This window comes from Micropterus dolomieu, linkage group LG10 (assembly GCF_021292245.1).
Source record: "Micropterus dolomieu isolate WLL.071019.BEF.003 ecotype Adirondacks linkage group LG10, ASM2129224v1, whole genome shotgun sequence".
Lineage (NCBI taxonomy): Eukaryota > Metazoa > Chordata > Actinopteri > Centrarchiformes > Centrarchidae > Micropterus > Micropterus dolomieu.
In genome coordinates, this window is record NC_060159.1 from 21,485,265 (window position 1) to 21,512,082 (window position 26,818).

Genomic DNA, 26,818 nt, shown 5'->3' on the forward strand with positions numbered 1-26,818 from the left:
CCGCGAGTAGTCATCGAGGAACTTACACCACAGTCGCCACGTCTCCTCAATCCTACAAGAAGACATGTACATGACATCAAGAAGGCTTTTCTAACCAATAAGGGTTTTTATGAGTAAACCTTGCCTTGATAGTATGTATGCTAATAGCATTAGCATAAAATTTAATCTTTAAATGATTCATTTGGTTAGAAATAAATTCTTGAGTGTAGTGTGACATACTGGATATAAATTAAGTACTGCCTATTGTCTATATAGCCTGTTACAGCCTGTTAATTGATAATTCAGCCTAAGGTGTTCAACAGAGTTGTAATAATCATATAGTAAAATCAATAGGACTAGAAATAGACAAAGAACCTAAATAAGTTAAGTTCTGCTACTGTGGAACACCTGTTGAAAACAGACGCCCCCGGTATCGGGGGCGATGGTGCTCTGGGGCGTATTACTGATTGAAAAAATTTTTTTTCGCCGTTTTAACGAAACCCGCCTATGTTGTTGCTCCGAGTCTAAGCGGGCGTCATTTTGATTATTGCGCAACACCTGCAAGCTGCCTGCCTGCTGTCCTCTTTTTCTGCAGAGAGGAAACATGCCACTTGAGAACACATGGTGTTTTTTGCCATTTTGTGGCCGGGCGGTTGGAGATATATAGACATGCAGGGTATCAAATAAAAGGTCTGCTAAAGCTGGATCGATTGATACCATCCCCATCACTGTTCCGTTCTCAATCTACAGGCCTGTAAAGCATGGGAGTTGATGAATACTCCTGTTCTTATCAATATTTCAATGTTTTGTCATTTGGAAATTGGTTGTATGGACTGAAAAAGTGTTTTAAAGATATCAATAAAAGTCAGCATTTTAACAATAAATATTGCCAAAATATGGAAATTCGCCAGGTATATTTGAAAATGTTGTATGATAACTGTATTTTAGTTTATTTTCATCAGATTTACAGTTACAATTGCATTATAGGTGTATTAGAAGATATTCACAGTTGCATTAAAAGCTTCCTCAGGATGGTTTTGATGGTATATATAATATAGCTTCTTTATTTTTTTTAACCAGGTGAGGATAAAAATATCAGATCTTTTCATTTCTCCATGTAGTCTGTAAAAGTAAAATAATTATATTAATACACAATGGATTTGTATTCCTTAGCTTCTGACTTTTCAAAGGAGACCAGAATTATGCATCTAGGCCAAATGGTTGAGGAGTTATTCCTGATTCGTTTTGGGTATGTAATTTTAGGTGTTTTTTCTGGAAAAAGGTGCCTGTTTTCAACAGGTTGCATGTAAGGATTGAGATATACATGTATATGTAGTGAAATGTGTGAGGTTCCCATACAGTATGTGTGTGTGTTTTAGTTCCTACCTGAGCCTCCTGTCTAGAGCCATGGCACAGATGGTCCTCCAGCGCTGGTCCAGGCTGTGGCTGGTCTCCTGCAGGGAGTCGTTCTCCACCTCAGTGCCACCAGCAGCATCTTCGTCCCGCAGCAAAACATCGCACAGACTGATTACTGACACCACGCCCTCCGTATGCTGCTCAATGTCCCGCTGCAGCTCCTGGACAGACACATAGACAGACATGAAAACAAACATCAGTACACAGACATACAGACAGAAGCTCACTGCATGAGACCACCCCTCCCAAAATTGAACAAAGGACAGATATGAATTATTAATCATAAGAGACAAAGTAAGACGGAGTGACAGTGAAACAGAAAAACAAAAGTGTGACAAGAAATATCAAATTTAAATGTAACAATACTGTAAAAACAAAGACCCTAGATAAACATAATAGAAAGAAGAGTGAAACACAAAGAAACAGATACTCAGAAACAAATAAATAAATAATAACAATAAATCAAATTTTAAAAAAATTAACTACTGGTGTGTGTAGTTGTGTGTGTTTCTGTCTACCTGCTGCTCGGCCAGCCTCCTCTGGATCTCCTGGTGGTGACAGACGCTGTAGGTGATGGGTCTGGACAGCTCGGACTCCATGCGTGAAAGCCACGAGCGGAGGTTACTCATGTTCTTATCCAGCTGCTGCACCGTCACCAGAGTCTCCTTCAGTTTCTTTACCCTAAACACACACAGACACACAGTTTTAGAAACTAAAATTTATTTTTTATTATAATCAATTTTAAAGTAAGCAATTATGACTATTAGTAACATCTGTACCAATTTATTGTGTGTATAAACAAACATCTAACCAATTGGTTCTCAACTCTTTTGGCATGTGACCCTTTAAAATTAAATGTCATTGGTTGAATATAGGTTTGGGTAATGACCAAGTTATCTAAAAAGGGATTAGGAATTTTTAGCAAGGCGAAGAGGTAAAATTATTCAGTAATCATAGAAAAAAGTGCTAATAAGTTGTATCTTGACTCCTCAGATTTATTTTTGCAACCCCATTTGGGGCCCCAAATCCCAGTTTGGGAACCACTGATCCTTTAAACAAAAGTTAAATGAAGACAGAGAATCTAATAGCTAAATTTGGGGCAAAGCATCTCTTTTCTTAGTATGAGATTGATGTTTTTTGGACATGGTCCAAGAAAGAAAGAAGACAATCTATCTGAATTTGTTATTTTTGTTTATAACTGCTAAATTGAATGATCTTGATTGCATTAATTCACTATCTTGTTATAACATATTGAAATGTAAACTTTTTGATTTTGCTGCAAAGTGCTTTGGCAACACTATCCAACGAAGGTTGAGGTCTAATGTGGATCCAACTGACTTCTTCAGTTGTTCCCTTCAGAACTGAAGAAGTCTCTTGGATGAGGGACGAAACGTCTTCTAGTATCTTCAACCAAGTCCAGTTGCCCCTGACCTCAACCCTCGTTGGATAACTATGACCTGGATGACTGAGAACCTTCAGACATTTTGGCAACACTGTTTAAATGAAACATTCATGTCAATAAAGGACAGTCAACTTGAAGAAAAAGAATGAGACAAAAAAGGGAAGAGATTGAAAAGACAGAAATACTAGTAAGATAAAGTCAAAAAGAAAAGAGAAAGACACTAAAATGAGATAAAGACAGGAAGAGAAAGAAAGACAGAATGAAAGACAAGTATTAGAAAGCTGTTCACTAAAACATTCTCAGGTAGAGCTCTCAGATACTTTCCAAAGTCACAGTGACAACTGACCGCCTTGTGAACGAACACCCACACACCCACACACACACACACACACACACACACACACAGCGCCACACTGACTGGGTGTCATAGCAACGCTTGGGACAATAAGCGCTCTCTTCTGAGGCTTAAAAGCCTGAAGTGTGCCCCATTTGGGAGTTTGAGTTAATTTCCCCATTTGATCCGTCCTCCTCTGTCGAGGTCCAGCAGCAGGGCCTGTCAGGGCAGGGAGGGAGACACCCTCTACCAAAATAATAAGCATTACAAACTGCAGTGAGTGTAAGTGGCAGGAAGGCGCAGATGCCGTACATTGGGACGAGTTGACTGTGTGCATGTGTGAGAGCCCTTTTAGATCTGTTACTTTTGAGTATCAACCGAAAACGGTCACATGATTGAAATCATATTTATTTAAAAGACTTATTATACTAAGTAATGTATTAAAAACTGTTTTGGTCTTGGTAACGCACTATCCAAAAATCTCAAGTCCTACAGATTAGTATCACACAACTACATAAAAGTAATGACAAAAAAGTACTAACAAAAAAAGTCTGTAACACAAGGTATCATCGGGACTAATTTACGTAGACGGAGTCCATGTATAGCAGCTTGTGTTAATACAACATTAAACAATCGTGCACTGAGAAATATTTTAAATGGAAAAAATTGACTCCTTAAAAATACTCTATTTTGTGGGTAAAACTCAAGTGTTGGATTAACACTAAGACATTCTACTGATTCCAAGCTCAGGTCAGAGTTCAGGAATAATGTACATTATATAGTCAGTGGAGGTTTGTGTGGCTTTATGTTTGTGACCCTGTAATGAAGGCACAATAGAGTTGATGTAAATTTTGTCCAGAATATACTCGTCTCTCCTCTGCAGATACAACCATCCTAGTCAACCAAATGATCTCTCTCTCTCTTTCACTCTCTCTCTACCTCTGACAGTCTAACAAAGACCAGTAGCTTCATGTGGAGGCCCAACAAAGACACAAAACCAGGGTAGGGGTCCTTGGTGAGGAAAAGGACAGAGTAGAATGGATGGAGCAGAAAAGAGCTGGAAGATAAGTCAGGATATATGGTTGGAGGACAAGGTTAACAAAGTACAGCTAACCACAGGGGGGCTCACAGTTACTCGGAGATTAAACTCCAACTGACATTTACTCTTAATGCTGTAATTGTGCTGCTCTTTTACCCTCCATGTACTTTCTCATTCGTGTGTGTGTATATATATATATATATATATATATATATTTCATGTTATTTCATCTTGATTTTCGCATTGCATAAAATTAATTGTTGCTAGCCAGTGAACTAAAGATATAAGACACCAAAGTTGCTGCGGGATACACCTCAGGTTCTACTGTGGCAGCTTTGATTTCTAACAAAGTGCAATAAATGAAGGGCTATCATACTCTCTCTAATTGGGAGGATTACTTTTTTTAAGGAACCCCAAGGAAAAATTAAAATCAAGAGTTTTTAGTATTCTACATCTTGCATGGGATCAGGCTCTCTGAAATATGCTCATGGAACCTCAGTTTGAGGATCAGCGATTAATGCATGCCGACAGACCCGGCTCCTCCCATTACTAACCCACCCTCCCTCACATCATCTCGCTCTGACAGACTAGAAAAAGGGAGGGAGTCTGTGTGGACATATGGTACTGTCTGAGACCTAAGCATAGCTTTTTTTCCCTGTTGTGGTGGGACGGGTAGGCTGGGGGTGCGCAGGTTTAGGAGTGAAGCCCGTATCTCCAGCCCTTCCACAGGACTGTCCATCTGTCTGAGGAGGGTCGGGGGCATTAACAGTTTATCATCACAAGGGCTTAACTTACTGTCTGTACATTAGATGCCATGTATTCCTGACAGCTGCAGAGCACGACTATCACAACAGCAGGTGGATGGATCTGCATTAGAGCTATTGTTTAATTACAGGCTCTCAGTTAGAGCCTTTTAGTTCTTAATGATGCTTTTTAATGTAGAGTGGCTTCGCTGTGAAAGGTGCTTCTGTGTAAGTCTAATAATGGGGTGACATTTAGTCCATAGAGTGTGGCAAAACAGAAAACCATTCACACACACAGAGCTAAACACGCACTTTTTAAATGTAACAACTCTTTTACTAAGTGCTTGCTCACTGACATCCACACACTTTGTAATTATTGCAATACGTATTCATTAATTTCCAGTATTGTTTTCTTCAATTTTTGTCCTCCTACCTAAATCACTTAGAGCTTACAGCTTCTGTGACGACTGTGGCTGCTCTCACCTGGCTTCGATGTGGTGGAAGAGGTTGTGCCAGCGTTGGTTGACCTCCAGCAGCGAGCCGTGGACCCGGGTCTGCTTAGCCTCATCACTGGCTAACAGCAGCTGCTCACCCAGCTGCTTCAGGTGGCTCTTATTCTCGCTGAACAAGTTGATTTCCTCCATGCAGTCCTGTATAAACATGATAAGATTAGGCTGCTTAACAAACGCCATGTCCTAAAGAAAAAGCAGGAAAACCCTCATAAACAGTATCTATCCAATGCAGACGGAATTCAAAATTCAACTCTTCTTGTATTTATTTCTATTTATCAGTAGTGTAATCCCTATGTAGTATGGGAGTAAATTTCAGCTGGAGTTGAAAATATGAATTATCATGAAGCATAACATTAGTAAACTCCATGTTTAAGCTAATGTTCACCTATTTAGCCAATCTGTGATCACTTTAGAGTAAGCAGGCTTTGTTTTGACATAAGCTTGTCAATTAAAACTTTAAATGACCAGCAAAGCAGCAGATTTCAGTTCAGTTTAAAATAAAGAGGGATGCTTCAGTCAAGAGCTTGCATCCCATTTTCATCATCCCATTCATTCAACTTCAACCTGTTTCCATTCCCTGGAGCAGTCGCTTATCGCCAGGAAGTGCCATCTTCAGCTATACACATAATTAAAAAGGGACTATCAAGTGTCTCTAATTTTCTGATCTCATCTGACAGTTCAAAACAACGATCCTGCAACGTTCAAACCAATTATTATCTTGTTGACTAAATGAGCATGCCTCATGATGAGACAGTAAGGTACAAAGGGCTTTCAGTCACTGAAAGGAAAACTGTTGAGTATGAACAAAGGGCATGCGGCCATTCCCCATTCCAGGCCACCATCTGGTATAAACAGCATGTTGCTCATGTATGGATGGACCTACGCAAGTGGTGACCATGCCCCAAACCATAGGTTTATTGTGGGTATTACAGAATTAATTGGATAGGAAGATTTAAATATTCCTTAGATCTTGTACCTTTTTCAGTTTCTCCACCATTTCCTCGATGCTCAGATCCCCGCTGTGGCACACCTTGTTCTCCATCTGAGTCAGCCAATCATGGAACTCTTTGTTCTTGTCATTGAAGATGGTCCAGGCATTGAGACGGTCTGCAATTTCTTGCCTGCGCAGGGACACCTGGGAAAGTGATACAAGTGGCATTTTATGGCACACTTTATGGCAGGGATACGAATGTCAAAGTCAGTATCAGCACACAGACTTCATGGTGAGCAGACAGGTGTAATAATGACTGCATGGTGCAAATTCATGATCCATTAGAATACTTTGTTTTAAAAGAAATAAAAACTTTTGTAGTGCTGGTGGGAAACCTGTGGCTAAGCTGCAGTAAGAATATTTTAATTTATATTTTTTAATATTTGCACTAGCAACCTTTGCTGCCTCAATCATGCTCTTTTAGGGTAACTAGATGACTGTTTTTCAGAGACAAACCAGGGATTATGGTGATTTATCCACACCAAGCCCTAAACATTTATAGTTTCTAAAACAAACCATGAAACTGACTTTTTTTGCCCAATTTTTATTAATAGACAGCTGCAGGCAAAATGGTCATAACGTTTAAAATGTCCTGGGTTTGGTGCAAAAACAAAGGCTTGAGAACAGCAGTGCCTTTGATTTTAACAAATGTCAATCCAGTCTGAATCAGGGATATTTTCTGTGATACTTTGTATGTATCCGGGAAACTCCGACCTAATTCTACTACACAACAGTATATTTTGTAGATTTGAGCTTGGTGCATAGGAATGCATAATCTGGTACATTACTGAAAAAAACTTCTCAAAATCTGTAAAGTATATACGTATTGTTCAACTAAAGAGATTACATGGTACAGAAATGAATTAAAAACAGAAAACTGAACTGAATATTTTCATTACATTGAAGCAATAGCACCATTTAATCTCTAACAGTCAGTAATCAACTGAATTGAGAGAAATCCCCAAGGGACACTGTTTAAAATGAACAAGGTCCATTTTCCTAATGACAGCTTAATGCCATAAAACACCCCATTACATAGCTATAGAGGGGGCTGATGATCTTTTTAAGGTTAAAGGGCTTAGCGAGCCCACGGGGCATGTTTGAACCAGCTATATTTTACTGTTCAGTGGCATTTATTTGATTTAAATGAGCCCTGCTTTAGTTTTAATATACTAACACTGCTGGACCTTTTGGGTAATTTTAGGGTGCTTTGTGAGCTGCTGTCCCCCCATGAGGACTTTGTGCTTCCCCAGGAACAATAGAGCCTGTCCCCAGAATCCTTTTACCCCAGCCAGGCCATCTGCTCATCAGACCCATTCCAGTGGCTTCCCCCACCTACAACCTGTTAACTATGCAGAGGAAATGGCTGTGGCTCAGATCCATGCCCCCCAGCCAGGAATTAATAGGGATGAAAAATCTTGTGTGATCTCACAGTTGAAATTAGTCAGTGATTTCTCAAATAACCTGACTACCTTTTTTTCCAACAATTTAATAGTTTAGCAAAGAATTGTCATAATCAATTTTGTGATGGCTGAAGTAAGTTGTTCTATCAATCCGATAAAAAACTTAATGTAGGCTTTTACATTTCATATTCTTAACTCTCAAGTGACTGGTAGGTCTTTCCTGAGACAGTATGTTTCAGGTTTCAGGTTTGTTTTGGGACAAACATAAGAATTAAGTAGTTAAGATGAGCACCTACCATTATTGTACAGATAACAAAGAGACTTACAGATGGACCAAACAGCAACAGAAAAGCTAATGACTGGACAAACTGGTTGCTGTTGCTGCATCTGTGAATGCCAGTAACCCCTGCCAAGACAGGAGCAGGTGGAAGTGGCCAGTCTAACTGGGGACTCAATTAGCACGACTGCAAATCATCCCATGGCCCTAATAACTGACAAATACGTTGCGAACATGTCATAACCGTTTTTTCAAGAAAATGAGTGGGTTTGTGTTTAAGCCAAAAGACTTAACTGTAGGAATTTGAACTTGTGTGTATACAGTAGAGCTACTTTCACCAACAATGCAGTTGCAGAAAGAACAGTCTGTTCTGTTCGAGTATTTCATGTGATAGCACAGCGAGTCTGAGTCAGGAGCTATTTACAACCTGATGAGCTGTCAAGTGAGTATTTCCATTTATGTAAACTGCAAAAATCTTCACATTTCTTCATAAGGTGATACAAGCAGAAAGACCTCCAATTTAATTTTTTTCCCTCCATGAACCTGCACATGGTAGCTCTTTTCTTAACCAAATGAGAGAGAGAATGTGTGAGTGTGAGTGTGTGTGTGTGTTCAGCCCCAGTGGTGCAGAGGCTTTGTGCTGCTGGTTACTGCTGGTAGCAACTTTTCCCTCCTTCTCTCTCCCTCTCCCCCCCAATCCTTCCTCTCCACCTGTATCCTCTACAATTTCTTACTTTCTCTGGTTCAATATATGGCCTGTCTTTCTCTCCATTTCTTTTTTATCAGTGCTCACCTTCATACACAGCTCTTCCCATTGGCTGTGGAGTTGTTCCAGCTGCTGCTCCAGCAGAGCCGAGTCACCGGCCGCAACGTACTGGGACAGGTCCGTCTTCATGGTGGTTAATTCCCTCAATCCACTGGCCAGACGCTGCAGAGAGAGCTCCGTCTTCTGCATAACACGCACAAACACAAGCACTTTAACACCCTGTCAGACGGCCATGCACAAGCTGTGTGTTCAGGCTTCTCTCCCTCTTTCCTCGCTTGGACCGTCCAGATTAAAGGGCTATGGACGGGACAGGGGGAGGGTAGAAGGGGTAGAAAGGGGGAGGGGAGTGAAAGCATGGGAGTATTAAATAAGGGAAAGGGGGGTAAACTCAGAGGCACTCTGTGGTAGGATTGAGTGCAGGCATGGATGGGAATTGGGGAACTTTGGCCAGTTTAAGACCAGCTGACCTGCTCGGTTTTCTTCCAATGGATTCATGTTGCTGATTTGTTAGAAAGTATTTGGCAATTTTCTGCATTAATCTCATACACATTGTGCGATAACCAATTTTCAGACCATGGAAAGTCTGTTATTATATCAGGTTACGCAACAGTCAGTTCTCAGTGCCTGTTTTTCTACAAAGTCAAACATGAATACTGAGAAGTAATTTGGGCCTTAGATTTTTTGAATGTTTGGTATTTTGCAGAAAATAAATGCTAAATGGGATTCCTGCTCTGTTAATATAAAGAGTCTTTTCAGTGTTGTGCTAAGGTTGTGTTGATATGGACTAACATTGTTGCTGCAGGAACATAGCTAGGACTTTAGAAATACCATGTGAGTCAAAGTGTCAGTACATGGTCACTATAGTGTATAGATTTTGGAATAATGCATTTTAATTTTTTTCTATTCAATTATATTAGCATTAGCAAGTTCTTGTTAACTTTTACAGAGGAGCAATAGAAAGCATCCTGACTAGAAACATCACAAACTGGCATGGGATGTGCATGGCCCAGGACAGGAGGGCTCTCCAGCGGGTGATTAAAACTGCTCAGAAGATCATTGGTACCCATCTCCCGAGCATCAGTGATATCTGAGAGATGAGGTGCCTACGCAGAGCCCAGAGGATACTAAAAGACAGTACCCACTCCAGCCACAGACTCTTCAACATGCTGCCTTCTGGCAAGAGATACAAAAGTACCTGATGTGTTGTAAAATGGTAAAATACATCTACCTAGTAAACTTTAAAAATATATCGAGTGTAAATCACTGGAATCAGCCTGCAAAATACAAAGGACATGATCTCAGTGTCTTCAGTGGTAGCTCTGACCTTGTTAGCCACTAGCATTATTCTAAAATTGAGGAAATAAGGAACTGTAGATACTGGCAGCTTTGTCTTGACTGATTTGTATAAAATACATTACAGTAACAGTTAAAACACTGTTTTGAACTACCTTCCTTGTTTCAATAGTATGTAAAGTTTAATTTAACTACTATTTTTATTTAGTAGGGAAAGATTATATTTCTCACAGTACTTTGAATAATGTTGTATTACCATTCAACATATAGTAATGTATGCTGTAGTTTGGCATGGAGCACCAAAGCCACCCATGTACCAGGAACAAAGGGATAATTTCTGTGTCAGTGTTCTCTTATTAAGGGCCCAGTTGATAAAGGTTGATAAAGTTTAAAGTTTCTTTAAAAATGGCTGTGAAACAACATTTTTCCATTCCTTTATATTATGGATATATCATCATCATCATCTTATAAGGAATACAGTCATGGTTATACACAGACTACCTGGATTGTAACTACCTGAAGGTGTTCCTTGTCCTCTGAGCTGTACGGTCTTTCAGGCAGCGTCTGTTTTATCATGACTTTCAGCTCATCCAGTTCAGACATGATGCTGGTTATCCCATCCTGACACTGAGAATACTTCTAAATAATCAGCAGCACACAGAAGAATGAGATGTCTGGAGTCAAACATCTGACAGTTTTATTAAAGCAAAAAGTATAGTCATTAGCTCAATAAATCCAAATGTAAATTGTAACAATTACACCACCTTTCTGACCATATATGACCAAGTTAGTCTCTTGCTGCGAGTTCTACTTTGTCCAGTAATGCTGTTCTCTGTGTGATCTTCGACATGTTGCTCAGAGGCATTTCTCTTTTCCCCAGGTGGATTAAGATTAGCTTATAAAAGGGGTTAACACAACTTTCCCTGACCTTGCTCAGCCTGGGCATCAAAACATTGCTCTAATCAACACAGCTCGTGAAGCTGGGCAGCCCTTTCTGTAATTCAGACTGATCAGTGATCAGCCAGAGCTTGGAGTAAAACGCCATTTCACTAAAATATCAGCAATGGCATTTAAAGTATTAACCAAACAGTATTTGTCCAACATTTCTGCCTGAAAGTCAAATAAAAAAAAAACCTTTAGCAATGGTGGCAGCTTTGCTCCCACACGAGTGTCCCTGTGTGTGTGGATAGATTTCAGCTTCTCTTTGATCAGTCTTGTGGCGTGTGTGTGCGTGTGTAGGATCAGATTCTGGATATGGGTCTTCCAAAGCTGACACAACCTACGTCCTTGTTAATAGTGTAACACATGCTCTTCTTTTGGGTTTTGTCAGTACTTGATACGCTAAAATTTTGAGCTAAAATCTCCATGATTCACTAGATTCTGCTGCCAGGACAACTAACATCCACAGCAGAGCAGCGTTATATTTCTGTGCAGTACTGAAAAACTATTTCTGAATATTTCTATATTATGCAGTAATGTTAAGACAATATATTGACAATAAACTTGTTTTGTCAAATGTAACATTGGAAATGAATCTTAAATATTAAAAATAATAAATATGGGAGTCATGGGCTTTGATGGAAATATGACTGTTACCTGAACTGTTGTGCTAATTAGGGCTCTTCTCCTCTCCAGCAGTGAAGTGGTTTGTTCCCAGGCCTCCTGTATGGCCTGGAGGTCTGACTGCAGTCGGCTCTGACACTCAGACCCCGTCATGGTTTTACATAAATGCCTGCCAGCCTCCAGAGTCTGGGTGTACACAGTGGAGTGCAGACCCAGAGCGTCTTCCACACACTGTGAAAGATGTAGGGAGACACAGCTTGTTGTTATTCATTCTGAATACATTAAAAAATCTGGCACAATTGTATTTTTCCCGCCACTGCAAAAACAGTCGAAGCTTTCTGTCCATTAAGCTGACGGACATAATTAGGAGTATGGTACATTTTCCTGGTATCCATAAATACTAACCTGAAAATTATCTGTGCAGCTCCGTAGCTGATGCAGTGTACAGAGAGCAGGTCCAGCAGGGGGCAACAAAGGGTCAACGTCCATCATCAACTTCCACAAAAGTTTCAAGCCATGATGGTAGACTCTCCACTGGCCCAGTTGTTCTTTTATCAGGGACCTGTGCTGGCCAGCCAGAGCCACAGAGTTCAACCAGCTCTCCCTCATACGGGTCACTTGTGCCATGAGCTTAGATCTGTGCAAGGAGCAACACAAGAGCTTTGGCTTGTTGTGTTAACACCGTTATAAACTGTTGACATCTGTTGGCAATTGGGGGATGAGTGAAACAATCAGTAGTCTCTTTGGGGATATAAGGTTTTTGAAATGGAATTTACCATAATACACTTTCCTTGTAAACAACAACAACAAAAAAAAAATCACATAACAATGGTAGAGGCAACAAAACAAAAGGATAAAAAATTACAAATGGGTCTGTCATAGTTCATCCAGAGTCATTTCTAAATCAACACAAAATCAGCAGGATTTTGAAGCCTGTTTAATAGCCTTAAGTAGCAATCACAGCAGGGGAAAGACAAGAAATGTTCCTTTAACTCCTTTGAAACAAATATAAAAGCTTTCCAAGTTTTCCAAACAATGCACAAAATGATTTAAGGAAGAGATCCCACTATTCCAGGGAAGAAAACAGCTGCACACACTGCATTTTGTTGTGTGTCGGAGTACACCCAGAATGTGCGATTCTTACAAGAAAGCAATGCTTCTGGAAAATCTCAAATCTAATTAGGTGACAGGTGTGATGAAGACTTCAAATCAACATGCCCTGATAACACAGATTACTACCACAATTTTTCTCTTGCAGTACACCCAGCTGAATAATCTTGATGTTCTGTGGAGTAATGAGAAACACGGAAACTGTGCGGAAGTATTTTGATTTAGATTTTCTCTAAAACCAACATAAAGCTGTGAGTAGTCAGTGCATGGTTGGAAGCATACCAGAAGACAGCCTATACGTAACCGGTATAGCTGCTAAGCTTAACTGTAAGTCCCCCACAAAATTCCCCTAGAACTGAGTATACTTAGAACCAAGGTAAAATAGAGACTAAAGGATAAAGCGGTCTCATTATTTTAGACTCTCCAACTAAAAGCTCATTAAAATTATTACATGTTTAAAATGTTTTTAAGTCTTAAACTGCCATTTAATTTCTTCCAAGATGTTTACTTATAACTTACCTTTTCTCTCCCGTTTCTTTTTCCACAGACTCGACGGCATGACAGAGAATACCCTGCAGAATCTGATGTCCAATATTCATTACAACCTCAAGTCTCTGTGGGAACATGAGATAACAACAGGAGAAAGAACACAGTGAGAAAAGATCAAATCTATATTTAAACTTTGACTGATTTAAAGCAAATGGCACTCAAGCTTCCTAATGTCCTGACATATTCACAGTGACACATTAGGCAAGCACTTGTGCTGATGAGGTCATTACTTTAGCTACTGCAAGCCTAATTACCAAATTTATCTTTGTCAACATGCTTGTCATCCAAAACACATGAGCAGTATACAGATTATCTGTTTATCTAGAGTTCAGACTAATCTGCAGATGTAAGGGAGGGAAAGCCTTTATCCACAAATAATTCATCAACAAACAATTTCACTTCAGTTTTCTCACAACAAATGAGAATAGCTGGCTAGTTAACAGGGTGATAATCATTTAAATTTGAGTAAGATGAGTTATTTGTCATTTCTGTGTCCCTAATTCCCAGAGGATTTCAGAAGTGAAGTCCTAATGCCATTTGGACATTGGTTCCGGTTGGTCAGATACAAATCTAATTAATGTCTCAGAAGAGTGTGTTGTACCTGATGGACAGTCAACATCTCTTGGAGACTGGAGTAATTTTCATCTTTTTTGGAGATGAATTGCTCCTCAAGCTTCGTCTGGATAGACGTCAGGTTCTTACACTTTTCCTGAAAGCTCTGAGAATGCTGATGCTCAAACTGCAGCTCTCTGGAGAGAAAAAAATACTTTAAAAATGCACACATCCACTGTATTCTATCAGAAAAGAAGGCACAATCTTTCATTATAATTGTTTATTATTTAGAATGTCAGTAGAAAATAAAACTATACATTGATGTTACAGCTCTAAAATTTTGTACTCCTCATCTTGAAGGAGTGGTTACGCATTTTCAAGTCATTACAACCTTGCACATCTTGTAAAATAACAGGTGTATAATAGCACACATTCTGCACAAAGCCAGAATAACTTAAGGTCGCCAACAAAAAAAAAATTGGCCATCTCTCTTTTTTTTAGCAAAATGTTCTGTGAACCTTCAAAAAGCAACAATGAGAAAATACACAACACAATTGCACAGTATTGATTTTTGGGCATTTGTGCATCTTTTTGAATTTAACTTTCTCACCTGTTCATGTCAGACAAGCGAGTCATGCTTTCAACCCATTGCCTGCTGAGCATGTGCAGTCTTTCTGTGTAATTTTTGTTAAGGGTCACGTAGCCACTCATCTCCCTGACATCAAACAGTGACGGAAACAGATCACTGAGCTCCAAGAGAACCTGCTGCACATCCAAGACAAAAAAAACATGGCACATTTTCAAATTGCTTTAGATCAGGGGTTTTTATCCTGTGCCCCCTTAACACCCCACACAGACTCACACCTATAAGACTCAGCATTCTGATCCTCTGGAATATCAATACTGATAAAGAAGTAAATGATAAAATTTGATATTAATGGATTTTGTCGCTCCTATTACTATTATTGTCTTACTTGTATTTGGGGCATAATCATGCTCTAAATTTAGGAACTACAGCTCCCATAATTTAGGAGGTTTTGCGAGATGTAGACAGGAAGTGTAATGTTGCCATGGTAGTCACTGAGTTAGCTGTGCGGTATACGGTACAACTTGAGACCTGTTTTTTGGCCTATATGTATTTACATTTTGGCAAATTGGCACCATAAAAAGTAGGGTGAATTAGCTTTTAGCAGTTCCTGTTTGCGGTGCCCCCATGTATGTACAGACATCACTGGATTACTTTGATACTGAAGAAAACCTAAAAACAATTATTTTGCGGCAAGTTCTGAAGTCTGCTTCTATTATTTCAAAGTGGAAACGCATGCTTCACATCTCTCGATCTGTGCCACCCTTCAACTGTCCTACATGGTTTGAAAATCTCTGCTTTAGATTTAAAGATAAATCTAATCTAAGATAAATAGCACAGAAGGAACATACAGAAAAAGTTAATTCATGGGAAATAATAGGGATTCTGACCAACCTCCACAGACTCTGTGTGATTCAAGCTGGCCTTGAGTTTAAGCTGGTTGCTACGCGTCTGCTTTTCAAGAGCCTCCAGTTGAGCATGAAATTGTTTCTGTTGTTTCAAATCCTCCTGGACACAGAAATGTGGTCATGTTATTATCATCCTGGATTTGTGAAATATGAACGTTAAAATTTATGGTAACTTGTCTCCATTAATTAGGCACTTAATAGATTCAGTTTTGATGATAGATAACTTTTTGTTATGTTATTTTCTGCTATTGTTAAATTAAGGTGATATTGTGACTTATTTCCTCACCTGAAGACTTTTCTTTTTTCTTGACATTGCCTGGCTCAACAGCAGGACATCACGTGACAGCAGTCTGGTCTCTGATTGGATTAAATTTGCGGCCAGTGGTTCTAGACGTCCAATAAGAGGCTTGGAAGCTGCGAGAACATCTCCCACTCTGCTTTGCAAATCCTTAGCAGCATCCTGCAACTTCTGGCATTAATGAGTGAGACAGAAAAAATACAGTTAGATGAAGGAATGAGAAATGAGAAGTAAGGAGAACATATGTATCCATTTAATCCTAATTACTGGTTTTAATTTGACCTTTAATTGAGTTTAATAATTTAGTATTTACTGCTTTCATTTTATCTTTCCATCAATGCACTTTAAAAAACTAAAAAGGTCACAACACAGTAGCTGCATTAGGAAATGGAACAGAAATCTTCTGTTTTGAACAAATAGTGGAACACCTTTCAGTGCATTTTTGATGGAATGAGAAAAAAAGACATGAAGGGAGGCTCTAAGACTTTTTTTGCATGAATATGCAAAACACTTAATGCAGCATCTAGACTACGCTGGTACAAGAACAAGAGAGACTATTACTGATAATTCTGCCTAAAAGTACATGTTGTCTGCTCCTTTCTGAGAATAGGAGGCCTGCCATTGAAAAAACACGATTGTGTAGGTAATGCATAGCCTCTCTGAATCAGCTGGGAATTGACAATTCTATGAAACTGCATTACCGTTTAAAAAACAAGTCAACAGTCTAATACACGTTATCCAGCTGGTTCTGTCACCTCTATTAGAAAAGCTTAAAATACATCAAAATCACAAGTAAACAAGTCGGTGTTGCTGACATGAATGTATAAATACGTGGTACAATGTCCTGTTGATATATGTGGATGTTTTAAACTAACAACACCGCATTTCAAAAGGCTGTAAAAGCTGTGATCAGTGTTATTTATTTATTTATTTTTTTACATGTTATCTGTTCATTATTATCATTATCAGCTGATCAACAATCACTGGATTTTGGTGTACACAACTACACTAGATTGCATATTCAAACTCTGCTGAAAGCACCCTGCACTCACCTCCACTGAGTGAACCACGGCCTGAGTGTCCTGTTGAGATGAAGCTCTCGACAGCCCCTCACACTGATGCGACAGGTTTTGGAGGTGAAGGGAGCATTGATCAGAGAGGTGAATGTACTCCTGCCAGAGGGAAAGTGTCTCGCCGGTCTTCATGTGCTCATCCTTTAGCTCCTGCACCACGTCCTGCCACCTGACATGAACACAATACATGTACTTTATAACTAACATATAGCTCTATAATGTATGTACGTTAAAGCTACAATTGTCTGATTAAGCTGTAGTGTATGGTGTTATTGGCATTTTTAAAATGAAAATGACAGTGTGTGAAATCTGAATACATGATAGAAAGATGGATAAAGATCCATAAATCTACTGTATGTTTCTGTGAGTAAGTAAGTACAAATAACAGCAGAATGGAACTGACATAATCGGAGCTTGGTACTCTTATCTCAACAACTACATAAATCACCTCTTCAGTTTTAGAAGAGCACACAATACCGGTATATGCATTTAAGATAACATTGTCACTAGTTTTACTCTCCTGATGTACCCATTTCTGGGGGAAAAGATATCTTACAATGGTAGCAGTAATATATTTTTAGATAACAGATATTATGTATACATGCTATCATCTGACACCGTGTATTTCCAAAACTTCAACATATCATGAGCTAAGTAAACAGCCCTGTTTTTAGCTTTGTGAAATGCATTTTTCAAATAATCTAATGCATTCAATGTTTTTCACTCCACCTGAAATACTAAAACTGTGATTTTTAAACTTTTTTTTTTTTGTCTTGAATTTGATCCACTGATTCCATTTTGGAAATGTCAGGTCACTGACCGTTTTCGCTCTTCTTCCATTTGATCCTCCAGTGCCTGTGCTGTTCCATGATGAAGAGTCTTCACTAGACTCTGATAGGATTTGTCCAAGGATGCCCAAAGCTGCTCCCCTTTTCTGACCTTCTCCTGGAGTTGCTGTGCACAAAAAACACTTTCATTCAGAGGTGCATTTACTTCCCCAAAACCTAAGTGTAGTGACTAGCAAGTACTGTCATTGCTTGTCATACACACCTTCTGTCAAAACAGAATTCATACAGCTACAACTCAGTAACAAAAAAACCTTCATTTTACTTGTCTAAAGTGTAGCTTAAAAGCTGTCAAGCAAGTTGATCCAAAATCTAAAAGGCTTAAGGGGTTGAAGCAGCAACATTTCTGTAATTAATGTGATCATCATTGTTATGATATACGTGATTATTGCAGCTGTAAAGCCTTTATGTGCACATGTGTACAAGATGGATGGTCAGTGCTTTTGTTCACCTGGAGAAGGTCCTTGTATCCTTCTGCCTGCTTCAGTGAGAACAGCGGCTGATACTGTAGAGCACAACGCAACCTAGTGGTGTGCAGAGAAACCTCCCTCAGATCGCTGTCAAAACAACTCCACTCCTCCACAGTCTGTTGTAGAGCTGGTCTCAGAGATTCCATCTGCAATTTACCATAAAGGAAGACAGAATGCTGTTTGGTAATGCTACGTCTTGTTACTTTCAAATATTTGGGGACTACAGTTGAGTAAGAGGGCATTAATGGTTTGTACCTATCATGAAGAGCTACACATATAACAAATAGCATATTTGCTGATTTGAGTGATTAATTGATTTTGCTGACTTGTAGCATATGCTTTTTATGTGTAATCAATTTTGTGTTACTTTTACCAAAAATATATATATATATTTATTTTTACCTGTTGACAGAGATCTCCACAAGCATGACAAATACTCTCTGTCTGGCCAGAGAAGGAGATATCACAAGGGTGATCCTCTTCCTTTTCAACATGCACTCGAGGGGCTTTCAACTCCTGCAAAGCTGCAGCCTCCTCCTTTCCTTTTCCCACAACAGCCTGGAAGAAAACCAGAGCAGTCAAAGATCAGAGGACAGCAGCAAGAGAGACGGTTCAAATGTGCACCTGCTTACATCCTGTTAGTTTACCTCCAACTCCAGTAGAGCCTTACGAGCCACAGTTCGACTGGTGGGCTGTCTCCACTGATTCAGCTGCTTTTTCTGCTGTTCTATCCAGCCGTTAAGACGATGTAACTGCCTCTCTCTGTCTGCACAAGTGTGATGTATCTGTTCAACTTCACAAATCTGAAGGGGACAAAAACCAAACAGTGGCTGATTCATGTGTAGAAATAAAAGTCAGAAAAGTTATTTATTTTTAGACAATTTGTAGAGTCACATAGTGCAAGTTTTTTCTATCGTTGTGGGCATAAATTGAATTATGTTTATGGTCCGACTAATGGGTTCCACTGACTATATAAACCATCAGTCTATATTTGTGCTGATAAAACAGTTTTGACAAAACATTAAAATACTTCCGCTGGATTATTTGTCAATATAACTTACATCCATTTCACACATTAGCAGGCTAGCATAGCCCAAAACAAATCCTTTTCCTGTTTGTATACAACTGCTAGCTTATCCTAGATATGATATCTAGGTGATATCTAAAATATTAGACCAGAAAATAAAGAGAAGGTTACATTCGGATCATTTAATTTCAGCTTCTACAGGTTGTGGTCTTTCACTGTATATTGGCAGCTGAAGAACAGACCTGGCTCTCCAGCTCTCTCTGAAGGTGCAGCCACTGTAGTCTGACGGCGCCTAGTTTCTCGGCAAACATTGTACGTTCGGAGCAGAGAACCTTGGCGTCCACTCCCAACACCTGAGGCCCAGACTGGCACAGGAAATCAAGAAGGAGCTGCCCATTGATCATGCCTGCCTTTAACTCCTGAGAAAGAACATTACATAGACAGAAATCAATTAAAAACACTTAAAGGAAAAAAGATTTATAGTTATCATATATTTGCATACATGAAAAATCCGTATATGTCATCCACCTCTAAGATCATGGAGGTACCACTGACTTTGTTCTGATTCAATGCCTGACCAGAAACATATTCCATTATAATATGCGCATTTCCCTACTGTTCCTTAGTGCCATAAAGCTGTTAAATTTAAAAAATTTGATAAATATTTGCTTTCTTTTGCCTTTCAAATATTTATTTGAAACAAATTCTGTCCAAATTATACTACTACTACTCCATCTTTCATTTATGTTTCCTTCCTTGTATGGTTGGCTGATTTATCTTGTAGACATATCGTGACTGCAGAAAATGTTAGGTCTGCGAGGGGAAGGGATGCTGAAACCCAGTGCTTATTAACTCAGTGTCATGCAATCTTCTCTAAATCACTGAAATGAACATTCTAATATAGCCACTCTTGAAAGAGATGCACAGTGGGTATATAGGTACCTGGTAGTGCTGCAAGATTTCAGTGATCTGAGCAGCATCTTTGGCCTTGAGGACTGTTTCTTTCTCTTGGCTCAGTCGAGCCTCCAGCTTCTTCAGCCAGTCCTCTAGGTCAGACAGCAGCTTCACCGGTGGCCATGCTACCAGCAGCCGCTAACCGACACATGACAACAGAGGAGAAAGGGATTTTATCTTTACATGAACACTTGAACCTTTCTTAAAAATGTTGTACTTATCCAGTTAGATAGTTATACAGTAAACAGTTCTATTACAACTGATTTTTGTGCCTGTCCAAATTATTTAACAAAAAATCTAATTTATTATATTATTTAAAAAATGTATAATGTTTGGTAGGTAGGATATTTTCATAATCTCCTGAAGTGACTGCCAAAGTGTAACAAATCTAAATGAACCTTCTGCAAGCTAAACTTGGCAAGACTGGTGTAATTACTATAATCTAGAATATCTGGTTTCATTCACTGGTGATAAATGATGAGGAAAAATTAAAAGTGTCCTTCACCTCCTTTCTAAGTCCTCCCAAATTCCCTGTCCTCAATCACCCCAAAACTGATTTCAACAGGGTTTACACTCCCCTTCAGGAGGGGATTTCTCAATGCCTAATTATTTTTGAAAACTAACAGCATGTCCATGGTACTTGGACCATTGCATTTTAATTAATTGAAGGACTAGAATATAGTGATGTTCAAGATTTATAGGACATTGGGTCCAAAATTTGGAAAAACTGAGTGAATATGCGAGATCACTGCATTTATTTCAGGAAATTATATGACATGTACATTATTGAGTTTTTTTTCTCCAGCAGAGGGTGAAACCCTTGTGAATACTGTACCTGCTGCAGCTGGTCTTGTATCTTGGACAGATCAGAGGTCAGCTGGCTCCAGTTGACCTCCATCTTGGCGAGCTGAGCTCTTAGCCTGGGACAATCAGCTTCCCTCAGGCGGAGCACCTGAGTGGCTTCCCTGGATACAGATGTCCTTGGCTTTGACATGGCTTTAAGCTCCATGGAGAAGTCCTGGGTGGGTGTGGTGTCAGAAAACATGTCTATCAGTGTCAATTTCAGTGTCAACCCATGCATCCTTAGATAAAGAGAGCGGCTGGTAAAGCCTGTAACGACTCTGTTTAAATAGCTCTGTCGTCAACATTTAGATCCTGATCTGCTACTAATATCAGTGTTGACAGTGTGTTGTTGTTTTGTAGCATATTGTTTAGTGGGCCTACAAGCTACATTGTTTTAACATTACGTTTTGTTACTTTCACCTGCAGATTGGTGCTGCTCTAAAAGGATTCAAAACCCCAAAATGATGGCTGGGTGAAAAAGCCATAGTTGTCAATAGTCCTTCTCCATGTAAGGTTATATAAATGTGCTGAGTAGACAAAAAAGCCATACCAGCAGCTTGATAAGATTGTTGTTAATCGATTCCTCATTTAGGTCAGGGGTGTCAGCCAGGTTTGACCAAGTCTTCAAACGTTTGTTGGAACCAACCAGCCATTCACTAACTGATGCAAAGTCAGTCTGGAATCTGTGGGGAGGGTGAAAAAAACAGATAGCTCATCCAGTGGTGCAGAACATGACTGCTCCTTAACTAAAAGGGAGTTAAGGACGTAGGCAGGAGTTCAATACTGCTGAACAACATTAACCCATGTGAGAAAAGAGATTGTTACTGTAAACTGATGATTTTTAGGATCGATGAATTTAGGAATTAATCCAACAAATCAATACAAGACTTCTTCACAGTGCAAACCCCAAATAAGACACAATATGCCCATGAGATAACATTTCATCCTAGATGCCGAAGTGATTTTATTCTGGAGTAATCAATAACTTTGGCACAATATTTTTACTCAGACAATAACATTGTCTAACTGCTCAGGTAATAATTAAAACTGCCTGGCCTACACTGATAGATGGCCCCCGAGCATAAGCTTTAGATAGCTTCTTTGGGGACCAGTTCACATATATGATCACTTCTTTGTTCTTTGTTATATTGCAAGTGCATATGAATATATGTATGTATATGTGAATAAATAAAAACCCTTCTACTAAGATAAAATGTCTTCTAGATCGTTATTTTTTTTTTTTTTCCAACATAAGCTGGCAGATGGTTATTTTTGAGCCTGTCCCACCTGGCCTGGCTGTCCCGCATATCTCTGCAGCGTTGAATCTCCTGCTCTGTCCGCCTGTAGGCCCTCTGCCATCGCAGCTCCAGGGCGCCTCCTGCATGACTGACTGTGGCAGCAAACCCTGGATCCGTCTGCAGCACCTTCCCCTGATCCAGGAGCAGTCGTAAAGCAACTCTGCTCTCATCCAGCTGGACCAATGTTTGCTATGTGACAAGGAGAAGCAACAGTGCTTACGCTGAGTTTACATCAAGCTCCATGAGATTTTCTTGACAAGCCAATTCCACACAGAGACAGCATGAACCAACTGTTATGCAAAGTAGAGAAAATGGTGGGTTAAGGAGCATGATTGTGTGAAATGTGAAATGGCAGGGGATGACAGAAAGGTGAAAAGAATGATAGAAGTGAAAATGATAGAAGATAGCAGCAGATAAGAAACATAAGGGAAAGAATAAAATACAAGAAAAACAACCCAACTTCCACTATATATGATTGATCTTTGCCACTCCGACTAATTCTGCTATGACAACAGCTCCTTTTGTCTCTACAAACAAATGTCTTTGTCTCCTCCAATCTGACCCATACACTCTGAGAATATATACTGTAAATATGATCAAAAAAGAGAAGAATTTAACAGAGATAAAGTGGTCTAAAAAACATCAGCTTCCCCGATGTGATGTCTGGCAGTGACAGAGAAATTGTAACTTGTAAAGAGGCCAAAAGCTGTAGGATTCATGACCAGACCTCTATCAATCAACAGGGTTTTTACCTGGCAGGCATCTTGTCGGTGCTGAATCACCTTCTCGTCATCTCCTTCTGGTTCCCCACTGCTGATGAAGGCTTCAAGATCATCCAGCAGCTTGCTCAGTCGACCACAATTATCCTCCCACCGGGTCCACTCCTGCAGCAGGTCCAACCATAAACCCACACATCAATTTTAACATTTAGTTTGTGAGTACAAACACTGTTCATGTATTAATTCATATGGCCCTCAGCAAATGTGCATGACAAACCTGGATCCTCCTTTGACAAGCTACTTCCTGTTCCAGAGCCTGTTGCTGCAAAGCTTTAGCTCTGACTTCCAACTGTACCCGCTCATCCTCTTGACACCTGAGCGCTTCTGGCTCACGTTGGAACAGATGCTGCACAAAAGCCAACTGAGACCTGAGGACCTGTAGGAGCTTCTGGATCACCAAGAGAACAGATTTATGATAGAAGTGAAGTGAAATAATTGCAAAGTACGCCTGACAAATGAGACAAGAGAAGCGATAGCAGACAATGAATGTGACTGAGGTCTAAATATCTTTGTGTTAAGTCTGATCATTAGTTGTTTGAGGTTGTTTTAAGACAGCAGCATCAAGAGGATTCTACACACTCTTAAGAAAGTGCCTGGTTTAAATCTGGTCTTTGCCTGCCTGTTGAAGAACTTGTTGAAAGCACAGTCAGATACCTTGTGTCTGCAGAGAACGGCTTGAAGTTGGCTGTGGTTGTGAAACTGGCTCATCTGCCCTTCTGTTATGCATTCTTCACCCAGTTCCAGGAGACGAGTTATCCCCTGAAGCAAGGACTGGGAAGCTTGCTGTAGCTTGGCTGTTCCCCCTGGAATCTCCCTCAGATGTCTGCCCAGCACACACTGCTGAGAGATGCAGGAAAAGTACAAAGTTTAAGGAAAATACTATTAACTTTTGAAACACTGATCCTGTGACCCCCTACTTTCATATTAGTCTGTAATTATGAGTAATAAATTGGTGGTTTCTTTTTATGCTAAGGGTGTAGTCAAAGTCATTGTAGTGGGTATTATTTGTTATTTATGTTTTTTAAAGAAAAACTGAAATGATAGCCATTAATTATGGCACCCACCACATCAGGACAATACATTTTAAATTCAAATTAGTCTTTATCCATGAGTCAAATGATAATGTAGCAGTTAGAGCCTTCAAGGGTCAAAATTTCTGCTATTTGAAAAAAGCTCTTAAATTAGCCCCCCCACCCCACACACACACACACAGGTTACCTCCAAATTGGGAGCATCCTTTATGCGGGGGAACGTCTCACTTCGTCCCAGCTCAAACTCATCCAAAATACAAAGCTGGTTGGAGGAGGGCTCCTGTGTGTTGTTTAAGAACAGTGGTGGAAGAAGCATTCAGCTCCTTTACTTAAGTACCAATAAGTGTAAAAACACTGTAATACAAGTAAAAGTGCTACAATCTAAAATGTAAATAAATATTATCACCAAAATATACATAAATTAACAAAGTAATAGTTGTCATTGCTGCAGAATTGCTCCCGTCACTTTTATATTGTGTTATATAATAAATATTTTTATAGTTGTAGCTGGTCGACATGGAGCTTAATATAATGACTTTCCATGCTGGTGTTAGGGGTAATCTATAGCAATGCATTATATTCCATTAACTTAGTATATGTCTTGTGTGAATAATATTTCTGCACGTGTGCAGATTGCACATATTTGTTGTAATTGTTAATCGTTCTATATTTTTATATTGTCAAATTACACATTTATGTACACAATATTCTCTTCTGTTGCGATACATCTGTACAACACGAATCGGAGTAACGCACGTGTAAATATCTGCCACATTGTTCTTTCTCTGCAAATAGTTGTATTATTTTTTTCTCTATTTTTAATTATTCTTATACAACTTGCATTTGTTTATTCCATATTTATATATTTCTACATTTATTTATGTAGACTGTATGTTTGTCTATCTTTGTGTAGCACCTTAACACCAAAGCAAATTATAATAATAACTGTTGTAAGCCAAAAAACCCAAATTTCCGCCCACATCTTTTTTTGGGTTCCTTACAAGTTGAAATTTTGTGATACATCATTAAATCACATTGTGGTCACGTGACAGTGGAGATGTGCATCTTTAATGTCTTCCAACTGTTTCAGATCCAAACAGTAAAATGTATATGGTTAATGGTAATTATCACTTGAGTCTGTGAAAAACTATAACTAAAAACTACACCTGGAATATACTGAACTCTGTGAGTAATTTGTATTCAAACCTGATGTTGGTATGTGATGCCAAAATGTTCAATGAGCTGTTTGTGGGATGAGCTAAAGACCAGCTGGACTGTGTGTAGGCAATCCTGAAGGGAAGTCAAACAGCAGAGAGCTTCTGGTTCTTTCTTCGAAAGTGCAGGTCTAGTCTCTGACTCCACTTTACTCAACAGCTCAGCCAGAGTCACCAGCTCAGTTGATACACACTACACAGAAATGTAAACAGATACAAAAAAACGCAAAAACAGAAGAGTGCTTTTAGAATGAATAGGGGATCTACATATAAAGAAAAGGCACAAAGAAATTAATACACATATCCATATTGTTTGGTCAAAGAAGTTAAGAGGTGGAAAAATTCATTCTGTTTTCATAAGTCTGCATGCACCCATTTTTTTTTATTTTAAGTAGACTTTACATAAAACAGAGCTATCATGTGTGTCTTTGAGTAGCATTATGTCAGTCACCTCCTGCTGTAGCAGCCTTAGCTGGGGGTCATCTTCACCAGCACCACCAGGAGTCAACAGAAGGTCAGTCAAAGCATCCAGACAGAGGAGGACCCTCTGTACACCCCTGTACAACTCCTCATTTCCACCTGGATGTGAATCATCTGCAGGGGTCACCTGGGAAATAACCAAATGCATAGTGGTCACTTAATGCAATGTTTGCCATGGTAAAGAAACGTCTGATTTTAGGAACATCTAGGTTCTTGCTTCATTTAAACTGGCATTTACAGAAGAACCAACTACTGCTGAAAGGATAAAGCAAGTTTTTTTCTTAAATGATAAAATGGAAAACTGAAACATTTCATAAAGATAATTTCACAAATCATCATCTTAATATAATTTCTAGCAAATACATCCTTTTAAATGAAAATGCTTACACAGACCCATGTTTATTGATCATTTGTGGGACAATTTATCCAAAACACAGTGTATTATTTAAAAGAGTGAACAATCTCTGCGTCTACCGACAAGTCCTTTTGACTAGGAAGACACCTGTATTCTTTAACCTCTGTTACAACTGTACATACTATGTGTCTCAGCATGGTGACGGACTCATGTGTCCGCTGGAGAACAGCAGAAGTAGACCCAGTTAATATCAGCTCCATTTCTGGAACCTAAAGGAAAACGGACATAAGTAGTTTAGGTTTCACTGTGAGTGATGAAAAAAAAAAGATGCATGTAGGGAATGACTGGACAGAAAGCAAGGAAATGAAATGAAAATGACTCCTGCATTCAATTATTTTCATATCAGGACAAATACATTCTCACTTGTATTTCTTTTGACATAAGGACAATCAAAATTTTTCTTCCTGTGTAAAAAAATATTTTAGTGGATATCACTTACCTGCAGGCACACATAAAAATTGCAAACAATAATTTATTTTGGTATAATCTTTCAAGGTTCGTGCCATCTGTCCCTCTTATTAATGTATGTCAAAGTAAAGACTTAATAACTCCTAAAGTGAAAAGGAGTGTCAGCATACAGGGACAAAATCCTCCTCATTTACTACAGTACATGTTTACCAAAGGTTTAACCACCTGTTGCACTAGAAACAGATGTGACGGGGAGATGG

General features: G+C 39.2%; 1 protein-coding gene across 7 annotated transcripts in view; it reads right to left on the reverse strand.

The window, feature by feature from the left end:
• LOC123977553 (nesprin-2) overlaps positions 1-26,818 on the reverse strand; it is a 73,082-nt gene that overhangs the window by 12,581 nt on the left and 33,683 nt on the right. For 5 of the 7 annotated variants that reach the window (XM_046060317.1, XM_046060316.1, XM_046060315.1 and 2 more), the window contains 30 exons: positions 26,273-26,359; positions 25,707-25,862; positions 25,248-25,448; positions 24,229-24,321; positions 23,665-23,850; positions 23,228-23,398; positions 22,984-23,115; positions 22,221-22,420; positions 21,484-21,616; positions 20,926-21,108; positions 20,079-20,228; positions 19,379-19,555; positions 18,757-18,912; positions 18,512-18,667; positions 18,091-18,255; positions 17,615-17,748; positions 16,774-16,963; positions 15,710-15,892; positions 15,410-15,523; positions 14,540-14,694; positions 13,979-14,126; positions 13,348-13,442; positions 12,124-12,355; positions 11,752-11,949; positions 10,672-10,794; positions 8,890-9,045; positions 6,402-6,560; positions 5,397-5,563; positions 1,914-2,076; positions 1,366-1,556 (listed from right to left, as the gene is read on the reverse strand). In XM_046060317.1, coding sequence (XP_045916273.1) covers positions 1,366-1,556; positions 1,914-2,076; positions 5,397-5,563; positions 6,402-6,560; positions 8,890-9,045; positions 10,672-10,794; positions 11,752-11,949; positions 12,124-12,355; positions 13,348-13,442; positions 13,979-14,126; positions 14,540-14,694; positions 15,410-15,523; positions 15,710-15,892; positions 16,774-16,963; positions 17,615-17,748; positions 18,091-18,255; positions 18,512-18,667; positions 18,757-18,912; positions 19,379-19,555; positions 20,079-20,228; positions 20,926-21,108; positions 21,484-21,616; positions 22,221-22,420; positions 22,984-23,115; positions 23,228-23,398; positions 23,665-23,850; positions 24,229-24,321; positions 25,248-25,448; positions 25,707-25,862; positions 26,273-26,359 — 4,754 coding nt within the window. The remainder of the gene's footprint in view (positions 1-1,365; positions 1,557-1,913; positions 2,077-5,396; positions 5,564-6,401; positions 6,561-8,889; positions 9,046-10,671; positions 10,795-11,751; positions 11,950-12,123; positions 12,356-13,347; positions 13,443-13,978; positions 14,127-14,539; positions 14,695-15,409; positions 15,524-15,709; positions 15,893-16,773; positions 16,964-17,614; positions 17,749-18,090; positions 18,256-18,511; positions 18,668-18,756; positions 18,913-19,378; positions 19,556-20,078; positions 20,229-20,925; positions 21,109-21,483; positions 21,617-22,220; positions 22,421-22,983; positions 23,116-23,227; positions 23,399-23,664; positions 23,851-24,228; positions 24,322-25,247; positions 25,449-25,706; positions 25,863-26,272; positions 26,360-26,818) is intronic. The other 2 variants (XM_046060311.1, XM_046060312.1) reach the window with 2 other exon arrangements.